General features: G+C 42.0%; 2 protein-coding genes across 3 annotated transcripts in view; one reads left to right on the forward strand and one right to left on the reverse strand.

The window, feature by feature from the left end:
• The window catches only part of pacsin3 (protein kinase C and casein kinase substrate in neurons 3), a 22,075-nt gene extending 19,911 nt beyond the window's left edge, over positions 1 to 2,164 (forward strand). For both annotated transcript variants that reach the window (XM_026377850.1, XM_026377849.1), the window contains one exon: positions 298 to 2,164. In XM_026377850.1, coding sequence (XP_026233635.1) covers positions 298 to 413 — 116 coding nt within the window. In that variant the 3' untranslated portion in view covers positions 414 to 2,164. The remainder of the gene's footprint in view (positions 1 to 297) is intronic.
• LOC113174128 (Golgi apparatus protein 1-like) lies at positions 1,291 to 27,604 on the reverse strand. Its single transcript, XM_026377844.1, has 26 exons — positions 27,242 to 27,604; positions 23,775 to 23,804; positions 22,029 to 22,115; positions 21,296 to 21,511; positions 20,852 to 21,055; positions 19,904 to 19,975; positions 14,243 to 14,429; positions 13,859 to 14,076; positions 13,609 to 13,730; positions 12,742 to 12,843; positions 12,340 to 12,493; positions 10,688 to 10,825; positions 10,435 to 10,521; positions 10,232 to 10,294; positions 9,870 to 9,983; positions 9,550 to 9,638; positions 9,289 to 9,406; positions 8,741 to 8,833; positions 8,242 to 8,379; positions 7,944 to 8,067; positions 7,658 to 7,800; positions 7,395 to 7,496; positions 7,177 to 7,284; positions 6,969 to 7,089; positions 6,704 to 6,810; positions 1,291 to 5,593 (listed from the first exon to the last, which is right to left on the reverse strand). Exons 1-26 carry the CDS (start codon positions 27,602 to 27,604, stop codon positions 5,426 to 5,428), a joined length of 3,468 nt encoding a protein of 1,155 aa, XP_026233629.1. The 3' UTR covers positions 1,291 to 5,425.
• Between the last annotated feature and the right edge of the window lie 53 nt (positions 27,605 to 27,657).

Consider the following 27,657-nt stretch of genomic DNA (forward strand, 5'->3'; position numbering starts at 1 on the left):
TGCTCAACTCTTGGTCATGTTTGTAAGTAAAAATGTCAAATAGTCACTGGTACGAGCTTCTCAGAAGTTACTTTTGTACATTTCCTGTTGTCTGACCAGTACTTCTAACACTAAAACAATCTTTGTGAGGAAGACCCTAGCTTTCTAACAAATTACAAATTAATCTAATTCTGTGGACACAAATATTTTGGGGATCTGCTGAGTTACTCTGCCAAAACCAGATCCCCGATAAACGTATTATATGTCATTATAATGAGCGCTGCCTTCCACTCAGTGTACAATGTGCAATGTTTCCAGGTGAGGAGCTGCTGAAGATGGGAGAGGAAGATGAGCAGGGCTGGTGTAAAGGTCAGCTGAGCAACGGCCAGGTCGGCCTCTACCCCGCCAACTACGTCCAGGTTGTTGATTCCTGACGGCCACCACTCTTTAGTCATCAAGCCAATGGTACAGCTACACGCGAGATGCCAGGACCAATTGAAAGCGAATAGTGCTGAAATGTAGACATATCCTCTGTGAAACCACACAGTCAAACTCATCACGGAGTCCTTTTTGTTTTTTTGTTTTTTTTTTAGCCAGTGGACAAGTTCACTTGTTGTGAAAGACTCAACCTGAGGTAACAAAACTGTTGTTTGAACGAAGCCTGGCAGAGAAATCTCCTGAGGAGAAAAACGTGGACATATCTGTATATTCTGAGATGCCACACATTAATTTCTGATGGGACGATTTTTGCTTCCTGTTGGCTGCCAATCATTTATGTTTATTACATTTATTCTAAGAAGACAAAGACTGTGTGGAGGTGGAATAAGCAGCAAGGAGTAACAACCACAGCTGTCATCAAACACACCTTTAAACATAATTCTTTTTAAAGAAGAATCAGCAATTGTGGGAAATACGATTATTCACTTTATTCTCTCTCTTTATGGAAAGATTTATACCACTCTGATATCTCATTAAACAGATGGTTAGTTTAACTTAAGACGTGATGTAGATTTCAGATCAGTCTGAGTTTTCTAGGAGCAAACATCTAGTTTGGTTATTAGAGGAGCTGCAACTCATTTGTCGTCTTCTCCGCTCAGCTGTGGTGGTTGCTGCTCAGGTAGAAAAGATGAAAGTTAAATGAGAGGAGAGACTTTGAGTGCCTTAGTAGATGAGGCAGCAGAAATGCTCAGCACCACCCTGCTGTCTGCTGGGTAAAGACCTGCTGATGACCTCCAGTCCCAGTAGATCACCTGTTAGCTGGACTTAAGGCACGTTTTAACTTGTATTGTACAAGCAGTATTTGATTGGCTGTAAACCTTTCATGTCCTCTCCCACTCGTTTAGCCGAATCACTATATGCTTTGTTTATTTTGTAGATTTTTAGGTGACACCGAATTCACTTGACCTTTTTTTTTTTTTTTTAATCTTTTATGTATGTTTATAATACGTCAGCTGATTTTGAGTATGAATAGAAACTGGACTTGGACACTGTCACATCGCAGGAAAACAGTTCTGCGTTAAAACCTGACAGCTGGAGCATTTCTGGGTGTTACCAGGCAATCCTAAATTGCCTTCAGATGTGTGAGTGAGTGGTGTTTATGTGTGTTAGACCTCTAATCGAACAGTGACCTGACCAGGGCACACTGTACCCCACCACTCGGCTGGGCTTGGCTCCAGTCCTGCACCCTGTGAACTTCAAGGCTGAGCGGACATCGCTAATGTGTAGACAGTGTAAACAGTTTATTACTTGTTAAATTTACATTTTTTTAAGTATAGCATTTTTACAGTCAAGTTATTGACCTACTAATTTATTTTCGGCTTTAATTTAGCAATCTTCATTTAAATTAGACTGAATAAAACAGGAAGAGTTTAGTTGACTGTTAGATTTGGTTAATCTAACCCGTGTTGCTAGTTTGTGCTGGGATTAAGAAGCACATGCATCTCAGAGGCGTAAAAAAAGTGATATTCTTTGTCTGGCTTTTGGGTTTTTCATGTTTGTGGTTCATATGTGAGGAAGCGTCCTCTGTTCAGCTGATGTGAGCTTTGCTACATTGGAAACAGATGTTCACATTATCAGTGAGCTAATAGTTGAGGCTGCTTTTTCCTTTTTCTTTCCTTTTCTTTCCCAAATTGTAACATGTACAATAAATAAAGCGGAAAGCAGTAATAAATGAGCCTACTACAGACTCTTTCAGTGCGGATATTTCTTTCATTCCTCATGTACATTGGGAGGAGTTATAATCTCGGCTCCCTCTTCCCATTCATTTTTCCCATAGACAAATCTTGGAAAGCTTGGATGAGCATCAATCTCTCATGGTTGATTCAGTTCAGATTATGGATGGATTACAGAACAGGCCTATTGGGCACAGGCCCAGGGGCCAGAGAGGGCTGTGGGTCGCTGGGTTTGAGCCTCCTTAAACTCTAAAGTGTTAATATTTCTTGATTTAAAGTCACAGAGCTTAATTAAGAGACCTCTCCCCTAATTTGCCAAACAAAAAAAATCACAGGGGATTAATAATGTTGACCACCTCACTTTTCACTACGTTTGATGTAAAACGTAGTGAAAACAGATTAAGATTGAAAAGATTAGTTTTACATTTCAACATGCACCAACTAGGAGCCTTAACATTGCCGAATGTTTACATGGTGTGATGGTAACAGTGACTCGGTTTGAGGCGAGGGTATGAAAATCTGCGGACATTTTTATTAAATTGACAAATTTTTATCTGTACAGCAAAAAACAAATCTCACAATGATAAATCTGTTACATCTTCATTTCACATGGCATAATCCAAAAAGAAAACAACTGCACACTGACAGGAAGTTTGTACAAATACAAAACTGGTTATGATAGCCGTCTTTACTTCCCAGTAAATCGCTCTGACTCAACATCAGACTTGAGCGTACATACACAATCCATTCTACACACTGTACACTAATGTGAACAGCATGTGCTGCACATTAATCATCTGCTTTGAATCATTCACAGATATTAATGTATAACAAAAATGCAGATAGATGCAAAGGTTGAGGCTCCTTGTCCAATTAGCTGATGTCAGCCCACTGAGGCTACGAGCTCTTTAACGCTCTGCAGACATTTATTTAACACCAACCTCAAATGAAAACATAAATACTAAGTAGGAAACTCGAAGTAAATTAATGTTTGCATTTCTTTTCTTATAAGTAAAAGTAATTTATTTGCAAACTAATAATACATTTATGGCTATAATATATAATACTGAGCAAGGGATTTATTTTGTCCAAAATTGATCCAATGGATTAAGTTTTAATGTCATCAAAAACCCAAACGTCTTTAATATTTCCACTTGATGAGACTGAATCTGTTTAAACAGAAGTGACACTCTCATGGTCTCCATGAGTGGTTTGTATGGAAAAGTAATTTAAGGGGCAATAAATCCAGAAACATGTTTTTCCTTACATGTATCACAGATATGTATTATGGAAGTGAAAACGTATATTTGATATTACTCCAATCGAGTTTCAGGTAATAGTGATATGTCCCAGTCACCCCGACTCGCTTGTTTTGAAATGATTGAGTCTCACTGTGATTAACAGACCTCAAGACACATAAATCAGTTTTACTTCTCTGACTTTGTCCAAACTTAAAATACAAATCTACCAACGGTTCAATAATTAATAAACAACAGAAATGAAAATTTGCTGTTTTAGAGAAAACCATGTTCACAGCCAGCTTTAGAAACTTTAGAATAAGGAGAACTGTAGTTGTTATTTCATTTTTTAAGAAGAGGGACAGAGAATATGTTATGTTGTCACTTGTACCGTAAATCCTTGGGAATAAACTGTACACTATAAAAAGTTATGTTTTTGATGTGTAATAAATTAATTTCAACACCTTTAAATACTGTAATATAAAATATTAATATAGCAAATAATATCAATAAATAGTTGTTATTTGTAACACCAACTATCCCACAGCCAGGTAGAGACAATGGGACTTTTTTTTTCCATCAGACTCGGACATGTGAGCCTCCAATACAGGACCCGCAGACTGAAAGAGACGAGAAACGACTACAAATGATGCAACAAAGTCTTGTTTGTTCTGTGTCTTTTTGGGATCCTTCTGCTTGTCTTTGTAATCTTAAACTGAGCTCAGTGATTCTCAGCCAATAAATATTAACAGTCATGTTTTGCATCTTTCTGTAGTTGTTTTTGTCTCTCTCGTAGTTTTGCGTCTTTGTGGTAATCTTATGTCTCTTTTTAGTTGTTTTGAGCACAGGATTTACAAATCCCACATTTTTTAGTGTGCTTGCAGCTCAGTGCAAGTTTGACCTCTGGCAATAACGTTGATTCACAAATTTGGGGGAGAAAAAAAACAAACTTCTTATGCAGAGAAATCCAGTTGTTCTTACATGACTCAAGTTTAAATGCTATATTCACATTAACAATCACTTCCTCCATCACCGATCAAAACAGGGTAAATTGAAGCTTCATTAAAGGCAACAAGGACACGGAGTACACAGGTCGTGATAAAAATAAAAAATACAAATCCGAAACTAAAGGTGGAATTAATCTTTTGGCTGCCTCAGAACACCCAGCTGGAGATTCCTCTGAATCACCTCGATGACCAGAGGAAAGGTTTGTGCATAAAGCAAATCAGAATCAATAAAGTCCTTCAATAATAAATAAGGCATAAAATAATAAAAAACTGCAATTACTTAGTTAGCATTTACTAAAGTTTGAAACAAAATCAATGTGCACACAACATTCCTGATAATGGAGACCAGCTTGACCTTCACTTTCAGTCAGTGGGGTTTTTTTTCGTAGCAAGCGAAGCGGCCCTGACCTGGTCTAAATGGGGAGCAGGACATTATCCTGTACAGCAGTGAAGAGGATGGGACATTATGACAGATGCACAAATGTTTTAAAGCAACAGGAACATCTCAGAATTCAAAGTTTGCCTCAAGATGTCGAGTTGCTCCATGTTCGATGCAGGCAGCCGCAGTCAAAGAAACTATTTCCTGTTGCTCTACATGCTCCGGTCTCGATTAAATACCACAGAAAGCATCAGGACTCAATGAGAGAAAAGCAATCCCAGCCTCAGAAGCAGCCCTCGGCCACATTATGAGAAGCGCTTAATTAGAAACTTCAGAGATGACGGGCGTCCCCACAGATTTTTGGGAAGAATAAAAAATTGATCATCAAGGAAAATTGCTCCAATCAGACAATGAGTGCTCTCTTGTAGTTTGGAAATGCCCAAATGGAGATTAAAGGTTTATGTGAGAGTCAGGGACTGACATTTGGCGCAAATGTTCAGCAGTAGCCAAACAGGACTTTTAAACAGAGGTGGAGGTCCGGATGTGGGCACTGTGAAGGTTGGCTGGTCACGGGCTGGGCATCTGAGAGAGGCGAAGGGCAAAGAAGGACGAAGAGGAAGGTACGGAAGATGCGAGGAGTCATTTCAACCTCTACCGGTCCTTCAGTTCTCTCATCACTTGCTTGGTGATCCGACCACACAGCAGGCCCACCAGGAAGAGGATGCACACGCTCAGTGCGATCATTAACAGGATGTAGTTCTTGGAGGGCGATGTCATCACCTGCACGGCCAGGTCTGAGAAGCCTTCTGCTGGTGCCACCTACAAGACGAAGCCAGACATCAAGCGTCAACCTTTTTTTTAACACTTAATCTGTGTCATAATTTTGCAAGAATAATAGCACATCTAAACTTTTGAGAAGCTTAAAAAAAACACGTTAATTTGCCCAATTGCGCACCGGTAAATTAACAGTATCATCAGTCAGATACGTAGTTTAGCGAACTTTTGTGTGCCTTCATTGATCACTTTCACAATAGTAGACGCATTTGTGCAATATTTTTACCTGAAAAAGAAAAAATTAAGCCTTTTTTTAGCCTCCTTCCTGTTGCTCATGCTCAATGCAACCACAAGGGGGCACAATCCAGTGTCTTTTTATACTGGGTCGGCATAATGTGTGTCCAGGAGACCAAGTGGAAAGGTCGCGAGGCTAGAAACTTAGGGTCCGAGTTGTTTTACCATGGTGAGGATGGGAAGAGAAATGGAGTAGGAGTTATTCAGAAAGAGTTTGTCAGGAATGTTCTGGAGGTGAAAAGAGTACAGATGATGACTCTGAAGGTGGTAATTGAAGGTGTGATGTTCAATGTTGTTGTTGGTTATGTCCCACAGGTAGGATGTGAGTTAGAAGAAATTCTGGAGTGTTAGTTATCACATCATTAGTTAGATGATGTGATGCTGAGCATCCACAGAGGTGAGAAAGTGGTGATTGGTGCAGATTTCAATGGACATGTTGGTTAAGGGAACAGAGGTGGTTAGATTATGATGGGCAGGTTTGGTCTTCAGGACAGGAACAAAGAAGGACTGATGAAGGTAGACTCTGCAAAAGTCTTAGCTAAGCTGAGGGATCCTAAGAGTTTAGCTAAGAAGAAGTGGGACACTGAGAGGACTGAAGAGACATAATGTGTGTCCAGGAGACAGGAAGATGCAACGTAAGGTGAAGGTAGAGGGCAACAACAACAGGCCTGTGAGGACTTCTATGCTAGGTCGGCCGGTAAGGAGGCAACGAAAGAGGAATAAAGCTGTCATACAATGAATTTGTGAGAAAGAGTAGTGGAAGCTGGGTTAAGGGTAGAGGTGAACATTTGTGCTTCAAATTTGAGGTAGATATGATAAATATAAAAAAAAATTCAACCAGAAACAAGGTGAAGATTTTACCTTTGCGGCGTAGCTCCACATGTCGATGCGGTCTTGAAGTCTTTTCTTACACTCGGGCTGCAAACGAATCCTCTTGTCCTGCAAAGCTTCCATCAGGCACGACATCTCTGTGTGGCGAGAGCGAGTCAGCAATGAAAGCATTCACACACACAGTGAAGAATCACGCTTAAAGGTTTTCAAAGTGCCCAAACCAACAAAAAGTCAGTCACTTCTACTTTTTTGAGTCTGGAAAAGTTCTAATATAAAGACGCGTTAAAGCACTCACGCCGTCCTCTGCCAGGTGTGATGGCAGCGCAGTGGTGTTTGATGTCAAGAGCGCAGGCGGTGTGAAGGACTGGGTCCACAAAAATGTCTGCCTTACTCTCCTTTAACATGTTGAGAACCTCCTGCAAACAGTAGAAGAAGAGTTCAATCCAAGTATCCAAAATCATCTGTGGATACAAAATCACTTTACTTTGCCAAATCATATTTACCTTTTTACAGGTTTCCTGTTTTATTTTCAGCAAGTTGACCTTCAGACACTCCTCCACCTGACCGGTCTGCTCCTGAGCTGCTGCCTCCTCCGCACACAGTCTGGAGATCTACAGGAGGAGAGCGCAGGATAGGAGAGGTAAAAATAAAGAACAGAAATAGAGTTAGATGCAGTAAAAGAAAGAGCGTGTGTATGTGTGTGTGTGTGTGTGTTCTGTACCTCGTCTGAGCAGTGCATCTGTAACTGTGGGTCCAGTCTGTAGTCGAGTGCTGACTCTTGGAGAATCACTCTAATCTGGTCTTCACAGTCTGACGACAACCTCTGAACCAAACCCCAGTTAGAAAACACACAATTTAACATAATGATAATCACCCAGATATTTCAAATGTAATAGTATCAAGAAATATTAAAACAAAACACCTGAAAAAGATGTAATAGGGCCGCTTTTTATTATTTTACTGACAGTTTTGTATTGGACTGACCTGGTCAGCATATTTAAGTTTGAGGCAGGCGATGACCTGACCCTCCAATTCACTGTCCTCGCTCGCCTTGTTCAGGATGGACTGGCAGAACTTTGGGATGTCGGCCAGACAAGCTTTCCTCAACACCGGGTTCAACCTGTAGTCTGGTGGAGCAAGAGGAGCACGGAGGTGTGTCAGTGAGGTGAACACAGCTTCTGGTTTGAATAAGTCACATCAGATTCAGGTTCACAAACTCTTGGTGTATATTTTCTCCAGCTCCAGCTGTTTTACTCATGTGAGTGTGTACCTGTGTTCTGTGTGATCTGCCTCTTGGTGATCATCTGTTTACACTTAGGATCCATCAGCTCGCTGTTTTTGTTCTGTTTCAGACACTGAAGAACGTTTCTGGCGTCGGCCTCGGTGCAGAACCGCTGCAGGAGAGAGTTTCCAATTCAACAAGTTCGTAAGTTGTTTCATTGACTTTAACACGATTGGATATATATAAATAGACCCCAGACGCATGAAACTGCCTTTCAAAACAAATCAACAAACTAATTTAAAGGCATTATTCATCAAATACTGTCTTTTATTATTCTGTTCTTCACCTTGATCATCTGCTTGCAGACTCTCATCAGCTGGTAGTCGAGCTCGGGGTCGGTCATCTCCCCCTCCTGCAGCCTGAAGATCCGCTGGTGGCAGCGCTGACTGAGCTGCTTCTTCTGCTCCTTCAGACACTCGATCATCTTTAGCAGGAGAGAGGTGAGAGGAGGAGGAGGGAGGAGAAGAGTAGAGAAGAGCAGAGGAGTAGAGCAGAGCAATGAATGAGAAGAGAAAAGGAAGGGAGAGAAGAGGGAGGATGAGACAGGTGAGGAAAAAAGTGAGGAGCAGATGGTGAAGGAGGAGAACAGAGAACAGGAGGAGGACGGGGAGAGAAAGATAGGCCAGAGGGAAGAAGATCAGAGGACAGAGAGGAGGAAAGGAAACAGAACAGAGAAGAAGAATGGAGGAGAAAAAGGTTTTGAGGGCTCTGATGTTTCTAACGTTTCTCTATGTCCGTGATGCATTTTCTATTTCTAATATTTCTAAATGTCTAAAGTTTCCTACCTGAGCGTTCCCAAAGTTCACGTTGGGACAAAGTCGACCGATGTCAGACTTACAGGGATCATACAACTCTGGATCCAACCGAATATCCTCCGACTGAGAAGAGAAAACAAGAATTTTTAATGTTTACAAAACATTTCATGGTGTTACATTAGGTAGATGATTGACAGGGTTTCTGTGTTCACCTAACTGAATTTAAAACCTGTTTCAAGACCTGTTAGCCTGCAAATATGTGCTAATTAGCACTACAAATACTTTTTTTTAGAAAATTGTGGAAATCCTACTATATTTGAAAGTAGAAAAGTAGATTCTCAACAGAATCAAACACATAGTATGATGAATCATCTCATCCTAACTGATGGTTGCGTGGATCAGACTAAACTCTGGTCATCATCTGCATCATTGCTGTCTGAGCCATTTCTCTGTCATTACCTATACCTGCTTATAATGTTAACAGTATATATACTGTCATGCACAACTTATTCACACTGTGATTAACTGTGATATAGCTCACAGTATCAGTTCAAATGAGTGACTGTGTGTTTGTGTACCATCTCCAGCTCCTCCACCCGCAGCTGTTTGCGACATTTCAGAGAGACCCGCTGCTCCTTTGCATCCTGCAGCGTGTCGTTCCTCACTGTGGTGCTCAGGCAGATGACAACATCCACCCTGGGGTATGATAGACACAGTAATGGAAAGTGATCTTTTTTTTTTTTTGGTATTACTTTATTTCAGCTCAGCAGGACGTGTAAAACACTTTAAAGTGTTAAAGTGAGAAACTTTTATAGATGTTCACATGAACATTAACTCACTTTTTCTTGATGTTTGGACACAAGCGCAGAACATCCTCCTTACAGGCCATCTTGAATTTATAGGAAAACCGAAAGTCCTTCATTTGAATCTGATTGTTGAGAATAGTGAAGGAGAGAGAAGTTTACATGAATGGACATCAAAACCTTCATAAAACAGCAACAGCAAAACAGTAACATCATCCACTTTACTTTTCATTCTGCTCTATTAACATTAACTCTTTAACGTATAAAAGTTGTTGTAGTACAATTGGAAAAAGTTACAGAGCCTGAAAGTGTTTACACATGGAGACAGAGAAACAGATGTTGTCATGTTAACCAACCAGCTGGAAGTGAGTAACACCGACTGAACACTTGTCGTTCATCTCTTTCTGGTGCTTGTTCTGAATCAGACACTCCATCAGATCACCTGTATCAATCTGGTTATCAGCCACATCCTACAACACACACAGCGACCACAAAACGTTATAATTTATTTCTCATGTTATATCATAAATTGACATTTTAACAGAATGTGTGCATGAAAACAGTGTTTCCTTTAGGGAACAAATAGACTGTGGACTGTTACTCTGTTCTCCTCCTGTATGCACCAAAGTAAATACAGCAAAATGTGTAATTTGCCTGAGGCTTCATAAACCTTTGCATAAAAGTGTATACTTAGAGAGAATTTTGTGTTTGTACACACATGGCAATGGGCCTGGATGGCGGGGTCACAGGCCCTGATGAGCAGAGCGTCAATCTGGATGTCCTGCAGCCAGCAGTGAGAAAGAAACGGAGACATGAAGTTGCAGGTGAGACAGACGGCTCAGGTGACAATGTGTTCTGGTTTCCAGCTCATAGTTAGTGTAACGACAAGCGATTACTTTCTCCTGGTTTCTCATCTCTGACCTCTGACTCCAGCTCCGTCAGGTTGCCCACAACGTCCCTGCAGGTAGACACCAAGTCCTCCAAATGATCCTGCAGGCACTCCAGCTCCTGGACACACACACAAAACAGTAAACTATCTTTACAGCATGCAAACGCTCTTGAGGTTCAGTATCAGTGTTAAATTACACATTTTAAGACAAAAGGAACGGAAGAAATGATCCAGCAGAAAACTTCAGAGTTTATCAGCAGCAGTAACAGTATTTGGCCGTCCCACCTGTCCAGTGTCCGTCTTCTCACTGCACCACTTGCCAAGGTCGGTCATGCAGCGTTTCTGCAGCTCAGGGTCCAACTTCACATCCAGCGCTCTCTGGTGGAGAATCCTCTGAACCTCCACCTTACAGTCCCGAGACAACTGCAAACACACAAACACACACACACACACACACACACACACACACACACACACACACACACACACACACACACACACACACACACACACACACACAGAAGCAGTTTGTGGTGGACATTTTTAGATCCTTTACATAAGAAAAAGTGCTCAACTGCAAAACTGCATTCACAATATTGTCCCATAAGTGAATATGTATAGTCAGGAAAATGTACTTAAAGTAACAAATGTACTTAATGCTGAAAAATACCTCCATATACAGTACACACTATATGAATCACAAAGACTTAAACTTAAATCTTTGTTATTAATACATGGTGGTCAAGTACAGTTTGCACCGAGACTCCTGTCGGTACTCTGTGGTGAGCAAACGAAGAAATCAAGACCAGAAAGTATGTGATATTTCCTCATACATAAGTGATGAGATAGGCTATTACTGGCTATTTGCTGTATCGCTCATAATGGACTTCCCAACACTTAATGCTGCATTCAGTGACAGTTACTGTAATGACCTAATTAGGATTAATGTCAACATCAATGTCGCACTTCAGTCGAAGGAGAGAAACTAATACGTAGAGACATCTCTCCTGAAATCACTCCCTCGTCCACTAATCCACTTCTCTATGCATCTGTTTACTCTGAAGGTCTCACACACAAACCGATCACTGTGACCACATAATCATATCAAATCAAGCTGTCAAGGGTCTTTTACTGATGAGTGTAATTACCAAAATCGAGGCCAAGTGGACCTTCCTATTCATTATTTCAAGAAGAGATACTGATTACATGGATGTCAGGGCCAAGCAGGGCCGGTCAGGCTTCACGATTACATTACATTCATTTCACAGTGCATCCCTCTGAAAGCAACAACAACCAAATGTGTGTTTTTCTCCTTCTTTTAGGAAGGAGGCAGAAGAGAGATTTCAACCATTGACTGGACTGTTTTCACTTACAGCTCTTAGTTGAATACATTTTAAATGAGGTTTCAGCTGTGTTCAGTAAATTATAGACTTTTAGGACCATTTTAGTACCACAGAGAACACTGCCACAGCTGGGGGCTGACTTCAGATTTCCCTGGGAGAGAGGCAGGGTACGGCCTGAACAGGTCGACAGCCTACAGAGACATATGCAACCATTCAAGCCTATAGCTAATTTACAGTCACCAATCCAACAACATGTCTTTTGGACTGTGGGATGAAGCCGAAATACGCAAAAGAAACCAACACAGAGACGAGGAAAACATCTCCATAAAGTGTAGTAAGTCACAGCCAGCAGGCCGGTTCCAATCCTTTTGTTGTGAGGCAACAGTGCTATCTATCTACGTCTGCACCATCCTGCCTGTGTAAACTGTTGTTTGAAATCAAAGCTGAAAACAATGACACCTGCTGTAACATGAAAAATGACTCAATGATTCAATGATTTCTATCATCTGAAGCAATTTCAACTGGACCATAACTGACTGAAAATGAAAATACACTCAAACCTCTCCCTGAGGTTACATTTAAATGACATCCTACCCGCCGTCCTTGCTCCTCGGTGCGGTAAGCGTGGCGGTAGAGGCAGGAGAACACGGCTCCTGGTGGCATCAGCTCACTGGTCTCATTCCAGCCGTGCGTGTGGCAAAGCCGGGCGGCATCACCCTGACACTTTTTATACAGAATAGGATCCAATCTGGGAGACAGAGGAGGGAATAATCCATCTCTTTAACTTCAGTTTTAGTATGTTGCACCCATCATGAAACGTCATGCCTCCATTTTACAGTTCATGTTGTGAAGAGAAGTATTAGAGTCTTGTCACAATTTGGCCTTAAAGTCTAATCTAGTCGAATCAATTCTTAAGTTGAACTGAAGCTAAAAGGCAAAGACTAGATGAACGTCAAGTGCAGATGGTTTCATGTTCACCAATTCCTGCAGACTCACTTCCAGTCTCTGGATATAAAGTACTGCAGCTCCAGCAGACGGTGTTCACAGTCTTCCACCATTTTTTCTGTGTACAGATGCTCCATTAGGCACGACAGGATCCTGCAAACACAAAAACAAAGGTTTAATATTCACACTCATGTTAACCAACAATGTTTCTGCAAAACAAAGTAGCTTCTTCAGACCTTTTTGATACTACATCAAATGCAATTCACACATTTTTTTGTTACAGCTTTTTACTGGATTCCACCTCCATCATCCATAAAAGGAAGAAGTCTAGAATCACCAGGACTCTTCCTAGAGCGGGCTGAGCGATCGAGAGAGAAGGGCCTTAGTCAAGACAATGACCCTAAGCACACAGTCAAGATAACAAAGGAGTGGCTACAGGAGAACTCTGTGAATGTCCCCGAGTGGTGAAGCCAGAGCTCAGACGTGAACCCGACTGAACATCTGGGGAGATCAAAATGACCATTGCTCCCCAACTGAGAGAAACTGCGCAAAAGTAGCTGTGCCAAACTAGCACATCATTCTTAAGAATACTCGAGGCTGTGATTGGTGCTAAAGGTGCTTCAATAAAGTACCGAGCAAAAGCTGTGAAACCATACTTACAAATAATTTTTAAATTTCTTTATTTTTAAGAAAGAAGTTTGTTTGAAACCTTTCACTTTGTCCTTATGGGGTATTTTTTCATGTGGAAACGTAAAGCACTGTGAATACTTTCTGGATGCACCGTAACAACTACTAACTAATTTTGTCTGTAAAATTAACAGCTGATCACCACTTAAAGCTCAAATTATTTAACATTAGCTACTTCTAGCTACCTAATACACACAGCATGTCGTGAACGTGGTAGTGTAACAATCTCACATTGGGTCTCCAGTGCGGATGTGTTTGCAGGCAGTCTGGATGACGGACTCGCAGGCCTCATTGAGTGCTCTGTCAATCCTGTAATCAGCTCCTGGGTCAGCAGATTGGATCAGCGTTTGCAGCTAAAGTTGAAAGAAAGTTTAAAATAACATCATATGCCATAGGCTGGAATTTGTCTGTATTTACTGTCGATCTAATCTACACTAATCGTAACCTGGGTTATTAGTAACAGTAACTGCTGTGGTCTTACAGCGCTCTGACAGATGCTGTCAATGGCAGTGCTGCGGTCACTACGTCCGATTCTCATCAGGCAGTGGAGAGTCCGGCCTTTGCGATGTAGTCCAGAGCAGTGAGCCTCAATCTCGGTCCGGCAGTGCAGCACGATCTCCGGACTCAGAGAGAAATCCTCCATCAGCATCCGTCGGTAGTCTAGCATCTCCCCTTGACATTCCCCGCTGACCGGACGCCCTGCACAGCACAAGATTAAATTATTACTGATACAAATAAGTCCTGATGACAGAGGGAATGCATTAAATGCACTTCCTGTCTGAGACTCATCTGAGAACTCATCTGGTCAGGTTTAACTTCTACTATACTTCTTATTCACTGCTGTAAATCACTCCTCCCCACTCACCGCGGTGCACGGCAGCCTCCAGGCACAGCAGCAGGTATGAGAGTCGGGCTTCACGGGCTCTCGGCAAGTTGGTGTCCAGGCTGCAGCGCTGTTTCCTCAGGTCCAACTTACAGGCCTTAGCCAGAGAGTAACTGACTCTGTAGTCCTGTGAAATCAGCTTCTGACGGGTGGTGAGAGCATCGCGGCACTTTGGAGGGGAAGGTGAAGAAAGAGGGGAGAGTATTTGTGAGTAAATAAGCTCGATAGAGTTAAATTCTCAGCCATGATGTCACTGATTGTTAAGAGAAAACTGTGAAACAGCTAATCATAATCATATTGTCACACTCTGTACTCATGCTAACAGCTAATCATATTCACGCTCTGCACTCATGCTATCATTGTTTTAGTTTATACACAGCCTTCACCCATAACACATAACCGAGAGGGCCGGAATAGCCCGGTTCTCACACACACAGACATACACACATACACATCATCACACCCACTCACACTGTGTACATTCTTATATCACATGACTATAAATAAAAGACCAAGGAACTCCCTCGGTGTACTCTCTCAGGGTGTTACACTGAGGAGGGTGCCCTTTGTACAAAGACTACGCTGTCTGTGTCTCATCTGTCTGATTGCAGGGTTTCTTAGCAAGGAGTGAAATCATCATAGGTGAAATTCATCATAGGTGACAATCTCCTGACATTTCTCTGGTCCTTCGAGCCGGATCCGTGACTGTTTTGGCGACACTGAAGTTCCACACCGAAGTCTGTCGACAGCCAATCCACCTTAGAGGGGGTCGAAAGACCTGAGGCGTAAATTCGCCTCTGGCCGGTGAGTAGCGGATCGGCAGTGCCGCCACTACAGTGCATCGGATTCCGGACCCATGTTTGGGTGAACCTGGATCAGAAGGTGAGATACTACACGTAAAGACCGGTGTGAATGTGTTAAGAAAAAAGGTACCAGTGAAACGGCCAGTCAGAGCCGGCCTAAGGGATCAGTCAGAATCCCAGGGGGGGCCAGTCAGAGTCCCAAGGTAAAAGTAAGACGGCCAGTCAGAGCCGATCTAAGGGATCAGTCAGAATCCCAGGAGGGCCAGTCAGAGTCCTATTGGATCCACAGAGGTGTGAATGTTATACGTGTGCGTGGAGTGATCAGGCCAGCATTTTGTAACCTGTAGGAGAGGTTTGCGCCCTGATCCGATTGTTATTTTACCTGTGAGAGACGAAGTACTGACGCTCAAAAGCATCAAGGTCGGACTCAGTCCATAAAAATAACACCGCACCATATTAGTTGGTGTAGAAGGGCGTGTTATTGTCCTGCTGGAGAGCTTGAATGTCAGAGAACTCTCTCACCGGACCCAGTAGTGGTAAATTAATAATAAAGTAAAAATAAATTAAGTGAATAAATACAGTAGAGTATAAATAAATAACAAGACTTGCATTAGTAAGAGCAACATTTCTTATCACAAGTGCGACACCCAGGCTAGAAATGGGGAAAACACAGAGCAAGGGAAAAGCTGTGTCCACATTGGAAGGTGATGAAAAGTACATGGAGACTCAATGTGTGGGGGCAGGACGAGTGAGTGAGAAGAAATGGAGGAAGAGACACGGTTTCAGTGGGAAGTTAAAAGTGGAAGATGTGTTGGAATTACAAGCAAAGTTGAAGTTGGAGATGATGAAAGTGAATGAAGAAAAGAGAAAGAAAAAACGAGTTGAGTATAAATTGTCAGACAAGTGGCTCGAACAGAGCAAGGCGAGAGAAGTGAAAAGAAGAGAAAAGGAAAAGACAAAGAAAGAAAAAATGAGGCAAGCCCATATGGTGCAGGAGGAAGATGAAACACAAGTACGACACGAAGCCAAAACTCCAGTCCCCGGAAAGGCCGCTGGTGCAGAGACAGCGGAAGGAGGAGTAGAGAAGCCTAAACTGAAAAGCACAACAAAGACGAAAATGACCAGAGCTGGCAGCCGAAGAACTCCCCCTCGTCATCAGCCTGACAGAAAAGCTAAAGTATCCCGTCAAAAAGAGTTGTACCCACACGAAGCTCTAAAGGACCATGAACGCTCATTCTCCGAGTGGAGAAATGTAGAGCAGGATACTGTTAGCAGCGAAGATACAGAGAGTGAGGACGACGATGATGAGGACGGCGGATCAGGTGATCCACACGGTCGATACCCCTTAATCCAAGTTGCAAATCCCCGATATGGGTTAAAAGACGATGACGACCAAGTAGATGACAGACCCACAATCAGAGTATTTCGGGCCTGGACAACTCGAGATATGAAAAAAGCCTTAGAAGGCCTCCCAGAGCCAGGTGCAGACCCTGAAGCGTGGGAACGAGCATTTCATGAGTTCAGAACGAGCTTTGGCCTAAACGGCCTTGAGTGCCATCAATGCCTGCACATTATATTTGGACATAGATGGGGAAGAGTGAAAGGAGTATTCACTGGTCAAAACGGGAATGGAACAGAGGTGCTCGCAGCAGATAGCCAGCAATTACGAACAGCATTGACACCTGTAATGGAAGCAATAAGAACACAGTTTGCAATCAGAGCTGATTATGCCAAAATAGGAGACTGCAGACAAAAAGAAGAAGAAGAACCCTTGGATTACAGAGATAGACTCGATGAGGTGTTCAAGAGACACTCAGGCATTGTGTATAACTTAGACCCAACCTCTGCATATCAACAACAGTTGAAGATGGCTTTTGTAAAAGGCCTCAGAGACCCCGTCCAGTTGCATGAACTAACCAGCTTCAGAGGACGTGGCAGAGGCCGCGGGCGTGGCAACAGTTACGGAAGAAGAAGAGGTGGATATGGTCGAGGACGTTCACCACATTACAATAAGCAACAACAGAAGGACGAAGACTATGAGAAAAATCAGTGTTTTGTCTGCCACAAAGGAGGGCACTTTGCTGCAAACTGTCCAGACAAAAACAACCAGCCATCTGCATGACTACAATCTGTTGAGCCTGAAGATGGGGCACAGCTACATATAGATATACATGCATTAGTAGCTCAAAACAAAGACACAGGAGTGCCAATGAGAAAAATTAATGTGTCAGGAAAAGAGTATAGTTGCCTATATATATATAGTTGCCTCTGTGACTCTGGTGCTTGCACCACAGTTTTAACTAAAATGCCACCACAGTTCCAAGCCAGCAATAAAGAATTGTGGGTAAGGAGTGCATCAGGGCACATAGCACAAAATAGATTATCAAAGCCACTTCGGGTAACTGACACAGAGACCGGTAGGGAGGTAAAGATTCGTCTCCTTGTAGATACCTCATGCCCAATAAATTTGCTAGGCAGAGATCTGTTAACAGCCCTAAACCTCGCCGTTGTACCCACAGACAATGGAATGAGATGTGACTGACGAGGCGGTTCTGCATGGGCCAGGCGAGCCACATTACCGTTGGACACTAGACGTCGAGTGTGGGGGGGCGACCCAGTTGCTGAAATTGATAACTCAATATCTATACTGATAGTCAGTATGCATTTGGAGCAGTACATCACTTTGCTAAAATATGGAAAAACAGAGGCTTTAAAACCTCAGCAGGCAAGCTGCTGACACATGCACATATTTTAGAAGAATTGTTAGAAGCCGTTCAACTTCCAAACCAACTGGCACTGTGTAAGTGTGCAGCTCACCAGACTGATAACTCAGACATAACACATGAGAACAATTTAGCAGATAAAGCCGCCAAGGTTGCGGCACGGAAGGACATGCCAGCACAACAACAACTCCTGTACACAGCTGCGAACACTGTTGACATACTGGGAGAAGAACAACAGGCAGCAACACTGGCAGAAGTCAAAACTTGGATAAAAACGGGGGGCAATGTTGGAAGACAATGTGTACATGATTAATAACAAACTGGTACTACCGAAATCCCTACACAGTGCAGCAGCATTAGTGAGCCATGGGTTGACCCATGTCTCAACAGGAGGGATGGTAACAGTAACATACCCATTTCTACACTACAAATTAAAATTAAAATTCTAAGAGGATACACAGTGAAAAGTCTAGGATAACCTTTGGGGCAGTCCACCGTCCTGTAGAGGTCATTAGGACCCTACAGTGGGGACAACAGGAGGGACCTCCTGGCACCAAGGGCTAGTGAAGAAAACAAGGTGGATAGGTTCAACAACCTAAAGACCCACCCTGTACATCCTCTGTAGGAGTCTGGCATCATGAGAACCTTCTGGACGGTTCTCTCTGTTGAGGTCAGGAAAGCGATTCCGCTCCCTGAAGGCCAACACAGAGAGACTAAGGAGGAGCTTCTTCCCACAGGCGATACGGACTCTCAACCAGCACACCACATTACACTGACCCACTTCACTTCACACACTCATGTATCATGCTTCTTGCACTAGACATTTGGGACAATCATCGACCCTAGTGGTCACTGCACACCTTTCTTACTTACTATTTTTCCATTATGCACAAGCCACTTTAAGTATGAGCACTTTACAGCATACTTGCACACCCCTTGGACATTTCTAATTCTATTTATATTTATTATATTTATACTACACTCCTTCCCACACAAAACTCCAAATTCTATATTTTTATACATTGTTCACCTAGGTATACCCAGGTTTTATTATTTATTATTTTCTTATATTGTCTTTTCTATTCTATTTTTCACATACTTTTCTTTTATTGTACATTTGTACCGTACAGTTATTTTTATTCTTGTACAGATATTTTCTTAGTTAAAACTACCTCAACTTGTATTCTTGTACAGATATTTAGTTCTTTATTCTTATTTAGTTAAGTCTACCTCTACTTCTTTAGTATATTTATCTCCTATAAACAGTCTTAAATAGTCTTTTATTTTTTAAGGTCACGTGCAGTCGCCTAAGCATTTCACTGCATATCGTACTGTGTATGACTGTGTATGTGACAACTAAAATTTGAGTTTGAATGGTGAATGGAATGATGGCAATGCATGTGCATACATACATGGCCTTGATGCAACAAGACCCAGAAGCAGAAGAGGACCAGGACTCAGAGGACGACACTAATCTAAGGGAAAAGAACCAGATGCTGAGGATCTGTGTTCCAACAGGGGTCATGTGCTAGTAACCTCTGACCCCATGAAAAACTGAACTGGACTGCGATACTTCAATGAATACTCTGACGAATGACGATGTAATTGAAAATCTCATGAAGTGATTACATTCTGATGATATAACAGAGTATGACAAACAGGAGGGAATGTTAAGAGAAAACTGTGAAACAGCTAATCATAATCATATTGTCACACTCTGTACTCATGCTAACAGCTAATCATATTCACGCTCTGCACTCATGCTATCATTGTTTTAGTTTATACACAGCCTTCACCCATAACACATAACCGAGGGGGCCGGAATAGCCCGGTTCTCACACACACAGACATACACACATACACATCATCACACCCACTCACACTGTGTACATTCTTATATCACATGACTATAAATAAAAGACCAAGGAACTCCCTCGGTGTACTCTCTCAGGGTGTTACACTGAGGAGGGTGCCCTTTGTACAAAGACTACGCTGTCTGTGTCTCATCTGTCTGATTGCAGGGTTTCTTAGCAAGGAGTGAAATCATCATAGGTGAAATTCATCATAGGTGACAATCTCCTGACATTGCCAGGTGTGAGATATCTAGCTGGTTGTACCTTCTCTGACATCGCCTCTTCGAATTTGTGATTGAACAAACACTTGTAGACTTTCCCTTCTCCGGCCTGAGTCTGTGCAGAAGAGGAATAAAAGAGAAGAACACAGATATGAATTAAGGACCGTACTGATGGTTTTGCATGTTAGACAACTATTACTAGCCATCACTGTGGCAGTGGATATAAAAAACAAAAACACACCAATTTATAAATTAATCTTTCTTCTTAAACAGACATTTTTTAAATCAATAACAATTTCAAACAAAGTGGTTTTGCTCTCAGTACTCAGTACTCCTTGAGGTACAGTACAAGTACCCATGGCTGGAATCAATGTTATAAAACTGTTAAGTAAAAAAGCAACATTTGGGAGTATGAGTAATATAAAACCCTTGAATGTGCTTTTAGAAAACTTTGTGGAAAGGTAGCCCAAGGACAAAAGATATTTTTGTGCCACGCTGTACATTTTTAAAAGGGTTTTTTGTATTGTTCCTGGTGTTTGTTGAACATTTTCACAATTTTATAATGAGGCATAGTTTATTGAAAAACTCGAAGCACTATGTGCATTCTGTGATGAATGTTGTGATATCAAGCGGCTGGATTGTGCAGTGGTAAGATCGCTGCCTTCAGTGTGGGAGACTGGGCTTTGAATCCCAGCTGTGCTACTTACACCTGCCCTTTGCCTTTGCTTTGTATCTCACTTGTAAGTTGCTTTGAATAAAAGCGTCTGCCAATGATTAAATGTAAATGTCTTTAATGCACTTTTTAATTACGTATTTTTTAACAGCCAGATGTTAGTATTTAAAATTGGTAAATTGTGATAAAGAAACATGCTGTAGCTTTTGGGATTTTATGAATAATTTGCTTAAACATTTGGATGGAAACCAAGACTGAAGATGAATACATCAATATTTTAAGTAGAAAATCCTGCAAAAGCAAGTAGAGCATCCTCACGTTCTGACAGAATCTCTCTCTGTCGTCTCTGCAGGAGAAGTAAAGGTGTCTGTCGAGGTGGAAGTCGTCTGATGACAGCTCTGCAACCCGCAGGATGGCTCGTTGACACTCCTCTTTAATTGAGCGAACGTGATCCTGCTGCTCTGCCTGTCTCACCAAAGCCTTCTCCAGACAGGCAATCACTTCACCCTGGGAATGGACGTCCTGAGAGCGAGCGGTAGGTAAAAGAAGAAGGTGAGGAGGAAAGGGAGATTGAGAAGAGAGAGACATTAAAGTTCATGAGGCATTACGGGTTATGAGAAAACGGGTCTCTGGGCACAGAAAAGGTAAAGAGTGCCCTTTTTACTTTCTTCTCATTCCTTATAAAAGTAAATAAAAACAATGGAAAATGTTACACACTCTACTTTACTCTTCCAAAGATTAACAGAAAAATAAAACACACACCTTGTGTCCTACATTGATGCTGCCGCAGCGCAGGTTGTTGATGTCTTCTTTACATTTGTCCATGAAGCCGCAGATCAGCCTGTAGTCGCTGAAGATTATACTGGTCATCTTGGTGATGTACTGGTTACACTGGTACTCCGTGATGTTGCCACGGTGATCGACCAGGCAGGAGACCAGGTAGCCTCGACCTCGCTCCTCCTCATTACACTCCTTTATCTGAATGTGTTGAATGTGCAGCAGGTGAACAGACAACGCACGACAGGTTGTATTAATTACATTAAACGAACCTACAGCTGCTCTCTACAAAGTCAAAGACAACCTGTGTTAGTGATGTTTGTAAGAAAATGTACAATACTGCGCAAAGATTTGAGGCACTGTAGGTGTTTAGAATCTTTTCCATTACAACAAACTATTCATTCATCCATGAATGAACCAAACTGCTTTTCCTGTTAAGGGTCAGGAAGTATGGAGTATGGTATGTGAATACGACTTTTCTTGACTTACAGACGACTGTATTTCACTGAGCCTTCACAGTGTTTGTTTTGTCAAACCTGCAGCTAAACACACAGCTGCCGAGTCCATATTGTATTGTTGTATTATATTATATTGTAAATCAATACTCAAACTACCACATTATTTATTTCCCCTCCTAGTGATGAACTGTTTTCAAAGCCCTGGGATGACAGCTCCATTTAACTGGACAGGAAATTGAACTCCTGTGGGCCACACTGACCTCAGCGATGGTGCTCTTGCAGACCTCTGTGGCCACTGACTCAAACTTTGGATCTGTGGTGAGATTGAGTTTGTAGTTCCACAGGAGCTGCGACAGAAATGAAAAAACATTATGTATTAGATTATTTTATTTATTTTATTTTTATGTTAATATGGTCCAATTACCAGACAAATAAAGAAAACAAAAGCAAATAAAAGCAACTAGAAATGAAAATAATGTTACTTATACAATTAAAACATTTAATGATAGTTTAAATTGAGGAGCTTTGCATTGAACCTCAGTGATTTTCACTGTTGAAATCTTTCTTGGGCACTAACACATATTTTTCATTTATAGCAACTAAAAAGATGGTCTCATTGACTTTATATGTCATTGTGTTTTATAATATTTTATTTAATCATATTTAACCTTTTTAGTCTGAAATTATTTCCCTATTTACATTTAAACTTTACATTTAAATCAGATTGTGAGTCATATGTGAAGCACCAACCTGTACAAAAGGGGCTACGCATGTAAGAATTCACTGATTAATTCATTTCAGAGTAGCAATTTAACTATTAACGGAGGTTAGTTTAGTTTAGGTTAAATGTTAGTAAAAAGACAGAGAGTCTTTGTGTTTAATCATAAATAATTATAAAATAATTATATTTCCTGTCTATTCTCTCATTTCTATTTATTACCATTATAATAATGATTCTAAATAGCTGACTTGCCCCCTTTTTAGTATTAACCCAATGCTACTCATGTAGATTTGCTCCCAGCCCACATAAACATACAGTTCTTTTGGATTTCTTCTTTTGGCTTTAGCTTGTGCTTCTCTCTCTTTTTATTTATGGGTTTGGTTGTTTTCCTGCCATCAAGACTCCAGCTGCAGCATCCACAGATAACAGATACTGACAGTCAGACGATACAGAAAACAGCACCAAAACAAAAGCACTCTGTGTGTGTGTGTGTGTGTGTGTGTGAGAAAGAGAGACACTGCAGTCAGAGGTGTAATAGAGAGAGTCCAAGTGGTTTATTAACCTCGTGGCATTTCATAAACCTGTCTGCTGCCAACTGCTGAGAACTGTGAATACTGAAGGTTTATTGTCCAGAGGACACTGAGACGAGCGTTTGAGATCTCCTGCTACAAAATGGGGAGAAATGCCACACTGAGAGTTAGAGGGTGATGAAAAGTTTCACGTTTGTGAAGGTTGTTGTTTCGTCTGTCCACTGAGGATCCCTCAAAGCTTTCTTACTTTTAAGACTGTAGAGAACAGGTGAAAGGTGATGGGAGTTGTTATGAGAGGAGTTAGAAACTGAAGCAATTACCTCCTTCAGCAGAAGTACTGATGTCTTTGTTTGGTCGCTCTATTTGAAATTCTAGTCATGTTAGCAAAGATTTCCCATTCTCATGAAAAATGTAAACAACAGTGCATTTTAACAACAGCTGTTAGATGGTTTAACTATCTACAAATACTACTGCACAGAAAGTGTAGCGCTATGATTGTGTAATGCTACATCATGTTACAAAGGTAAATTTAGGCGTGTGCTGAATATACAGTAAAGGTTTCATATGCTCTCTTAATTATTAACCTCCGACATTTTAATGTGCTTTAATGTGTGTTTGACCTGTCCGCTCTTCATTTTGACCTGATGACAGTGCTACAGTATGTGCAGAAAGGTCCAGTACTGAAACTGTCCCATGTTCTTACTCCACCCTTTTTGTTTAGTGTGGTGGTGTGAGGTCTTAGAGGTCAAACTTACATGGTTACAATCAGGAGCAATCTCAGTTTCCTGCAGAAAGACAGAGACAGAAAGACACGAGTCAAACACTGAATTCAAACACATATGAACATACAGAGACAAAGAAAAACCCAAAACGACCTCAACTGGAAAAAAAAGGAGTCTGATTCCTCAGATGGTGCTTCAAGCCAACTATGTAAAATACAGATTTGTGGTGTGGGTGGGGTTTGTACCCCTAATCTAATCTGCAGTACATAAGAGAAAACTCCCAGTCTGATGCTAAGTTAGGTTCATTGGATCCTCTAACAATTGAGTTTGCTGGCATGGCCTCAAACCACGAGGAGGCTGGTACAAGTTTCACATCAAGTTTGAACAAAGCTCCTCACTGACTTTCCCACAATGTCCCTGAATATCAGAGGAAACACAGCAGGACAACGCGTTCTTACAGCTTCACATCACGTAGCAGTGAAAAACATGAAGGCTCCTCATGTTAGCTCTTCTCTGCCCACAGGAACAGAGACAGACGCCTCCTTCTGACTTGAAATCATCATTTCCACTAAATGTTTCATAAACAGAGGAACAAGTGTCTCCGCTGTAAGTCTCACGTCTTGACTGTGAAGTGTCCTGAACTTCACATTTTCAGAATTACAACAACGACAACAGCTGGTCCAGAAAATCTATAGAAATAATTCACATGTAAACTTTTATTATGTGTGTTTATTGCTTTTAAATAAAGATCATACTATTTAAACACAAGCTTCTTTGTGTATCTTATTGAATTACAATGGTTTGTGATGTACACTGTAATATACCTCTTAACTTTGATCATAACAGTATCAGAGTCTGTACATCATCATCATCATCATCTGTTTGCTGGTCTGCTCTGTCAAATCTACCTTCCCTTTCAGTTCACACAACTGTAGTGTCAGTTTCAGCTTGAAAAATAAATTCCCAACAAATATTGTTGTTTAATATCATAGTTTTTGTTGATGAAATGAATTTGGTCATCTTATAGATGATGACATTCTGGTGCACAGAAAAAGCAGCTGGAAAAATTAACATCCAGAACCTATTTATGTGCAAAGGATCATATTAAATTAAAAATAAGACAAGTCACAGGGTCCAAAACAGAAATGTTTACGACACAGTGACAGAGGCTGCAGAACCTGCTGTGCACTGTCAGTCACACACATTATCAATATATAGTCAGCGAGTGAAGTGGCAGACTGATCCCACTCACACAGCCTCTGATCATGTTTGTACTGTGGAAAAGTGACTTTCTTTGTAACGGCAGTGGCGTCTCTCTAGGGTCGGATTTCAGGTCTTAGATCACCACAAATAAATTCTGTAGTGAACGAAATATGATGTTGTGTGGTGTGTGGGGGGTGTGTGTGTGTGGTGTGGTGGTGTGTGTGTGTGTGTGTGTGTGTGTGGTGTGGGGGTGGTGTGTTTTCGTGCGTGCGTCGTGCGTGGTGTTCTTGGCGCGCGCGTGTGTAGGGGGTGTGTTTTCCCTGCAGAAAGTGCAGATTTATAAGAGTCATTTACCTCTTCAGGAGGCCACAGCTGTTATAGAGTTGAAGCGATGCATGCAGTTATCTCAGTAAAGAGGGCATCACTCAGGGCTGATGGAGGAGAGGGTCTGTGTTTGTGTGTGTGTGTGCGTGCGTGTGTGTGCGAGTGTGTGCGTGGTTGACGTCAGCATAGTGGATAATGGAGGGTGACGTCAACATAGTGCTATGGTACCAAATAAAAAAACAAAACAGATAAACACAATGTAAAACTCCCAGAAGCAGCATGTTTTTTATGTTGGAGTGGACTTGTTATTGTAAAAAAGAGTAAAAAGTGACTTTATCTAAATTACAGTCAAGATATTCTCAGTATTTACATCCAGAACATATTCACAGCGCTTAAATCTTTCCACATTTTGTTATGTTACAGCCTTTTTCCAAAATAGATTAATATCAACTATTAAATCAACTATTAAATCAACTATTAAATCAACTATTTTCCTCACAATTCTAAAAAACATATCCCACGCTCTCAAAGAGGTTTGCTAGAAATTATTGCAAATGTATTAAAAATAAAAACAAGACAGGACAAACCAAGCCATGAAGTCCAAGGAATTGTCTGTAGATGTGAGGACGGGTACAGAAACATTTCTGCAGCATTGAAGGTCCCAGTGACGCAGTGAGCATCCGTAAATGAAAGAAGTTTAGAATCACTAGGACTCTTTCTTGAGCGGCCGTCCGGCCAAACTGAGCAATTAAGAGAGAAGGGCCTCAGTCGGGGAGGTGACCAAGAACTCGACGGTCACTCTTCAAGAGATCCAGCCTTTCTCTGTGAAGTGTTCAGTTCATCTTTCAACATGACAACGACCCAAAAGCACCCATCCAAGATAACAAAGGAGTGGCTGCAGGACAACTCTGTGAATGTCCTTGAGTGTCGATTAAACATCTCTGGACAGATCTGAAACTGTCCACTGACGCTCCCCATCCAACCTGATCGAGCTTGAGAGGTACTGCAAAGAAGAAGGGAAGAAACTGCCCCAAGATAGCTGTGCCAAGCTGGTAGCATCACTCTCAACAAGACTTGTTGCTGTAATGGGTGCTAAAGATGCTTCAACAAAGTATTGAGCTAAGGCTGTAAATACTTATACACTAGACATTATGGAGTATTTTTTGTAGAATTTTCAGGAAAGATTTTATCTCTCGGAAAAAGGCTGTGAATACTTTCTGAATGCACTGTGTAACTGAAATGTAATTTTAATCATGCTGATAATAATGAACACTCAGCTGAAACTAATACAAGATTCCTGCAATAAATTAATAGATGCAGTAGACTGGTATATGATGACGGATCAATGTTTATCACGCGGCTCAGCGTGAAGAATACACTAAACCAAACCTGCACAAATCAGATCCTCTATTTGTTTCTGCTCTAGTTGAATTACGATGCCTCCTCTCCTGCCTGCATGTCACAAAAGTGAAGCTGCACAAATTTCACCTCCAAATTAACACTCTGATTATTTTGTGCATGTAGGAGGTGAATCTGGAAACAGCTTGTTGTGAGCGTGAAAACGGTTTGTTTGTTTATTTTGACCGCAAAGAGAGAAATAACAAAAGCAGGCAGGGTCGGTGGGGTTTAACTTCGCCCTGTAGGTCACCTGACAGCTGGATGACTGCACACACACATGCACTCACATCACACATGCACTCACACACATGCACTCACATCACACATGCACTCAGGTTGATAAATCCCTGAGACAAACTCGTGGGTTGCAGCAGGCAGCTGTGCAGCGTGCCGCCACATGTGTCGCCGTAAATCTGGACTGACAGGCTGCACGGTGTGCTCCCTGAGAGTTAGTTTCCGTCAGAGGAGTTCGGCGCTGCCGCAGCTGTGGATGCTCACTCCCGCATCAGTGTCATGTGGACAGCTGGTGTGGATGTGGACCAACGGGGCGACACGCCCATGCGGCCGCCGCTTACCTCTCTGCGGTCCTGCAGGCACTCCAGCACGGCCAGGTTGTTGGTCCAGGTCTGTCTGGGGCAGAGGCGGGTCAGGTCCTCCCGGCAGGCCTCCTCCTCCGACAGCTTCCACCCGGTCGCCCTTCGAGGCTGTGAGGCCCCAGCGGCGGCGGCGGCGGCGGCGGCAGGTGCATCTCTGACCGGGAGATCCGCGGCTCTGAGGACGGGCGGGTTGGGCGGCTCGGCCGGACCGCTGGCAGGCTTCAAGCCGAGGACGGAGCCGAGACCGCAGAGACACACAGACATTAAGAGCAGCAGCAGCTGAGAGCGACTGTACGCCGCCATCTTCACACCACTGCCAAGCTGGTTATAGCGACGCTGCATCACTTCCGGTCAGCGATTCCACAATTAAAGACTTATGATCCAATTTCCGGTCA

The sequence above is a fragment of the Anabas testudineus genome, chromosome 3, assembly GCF_900324465.2.
Source record: "Anabas testudineus chromosome 3, fAnaTes1.2, whole genome shotgun sequence".
NCBI classification, from domain to species: Eukaryota; Metazoa; Chordata; class Actinopteri; order Anabantiformes; family Anabantidae; genus Anabas; species Anabas testudineus.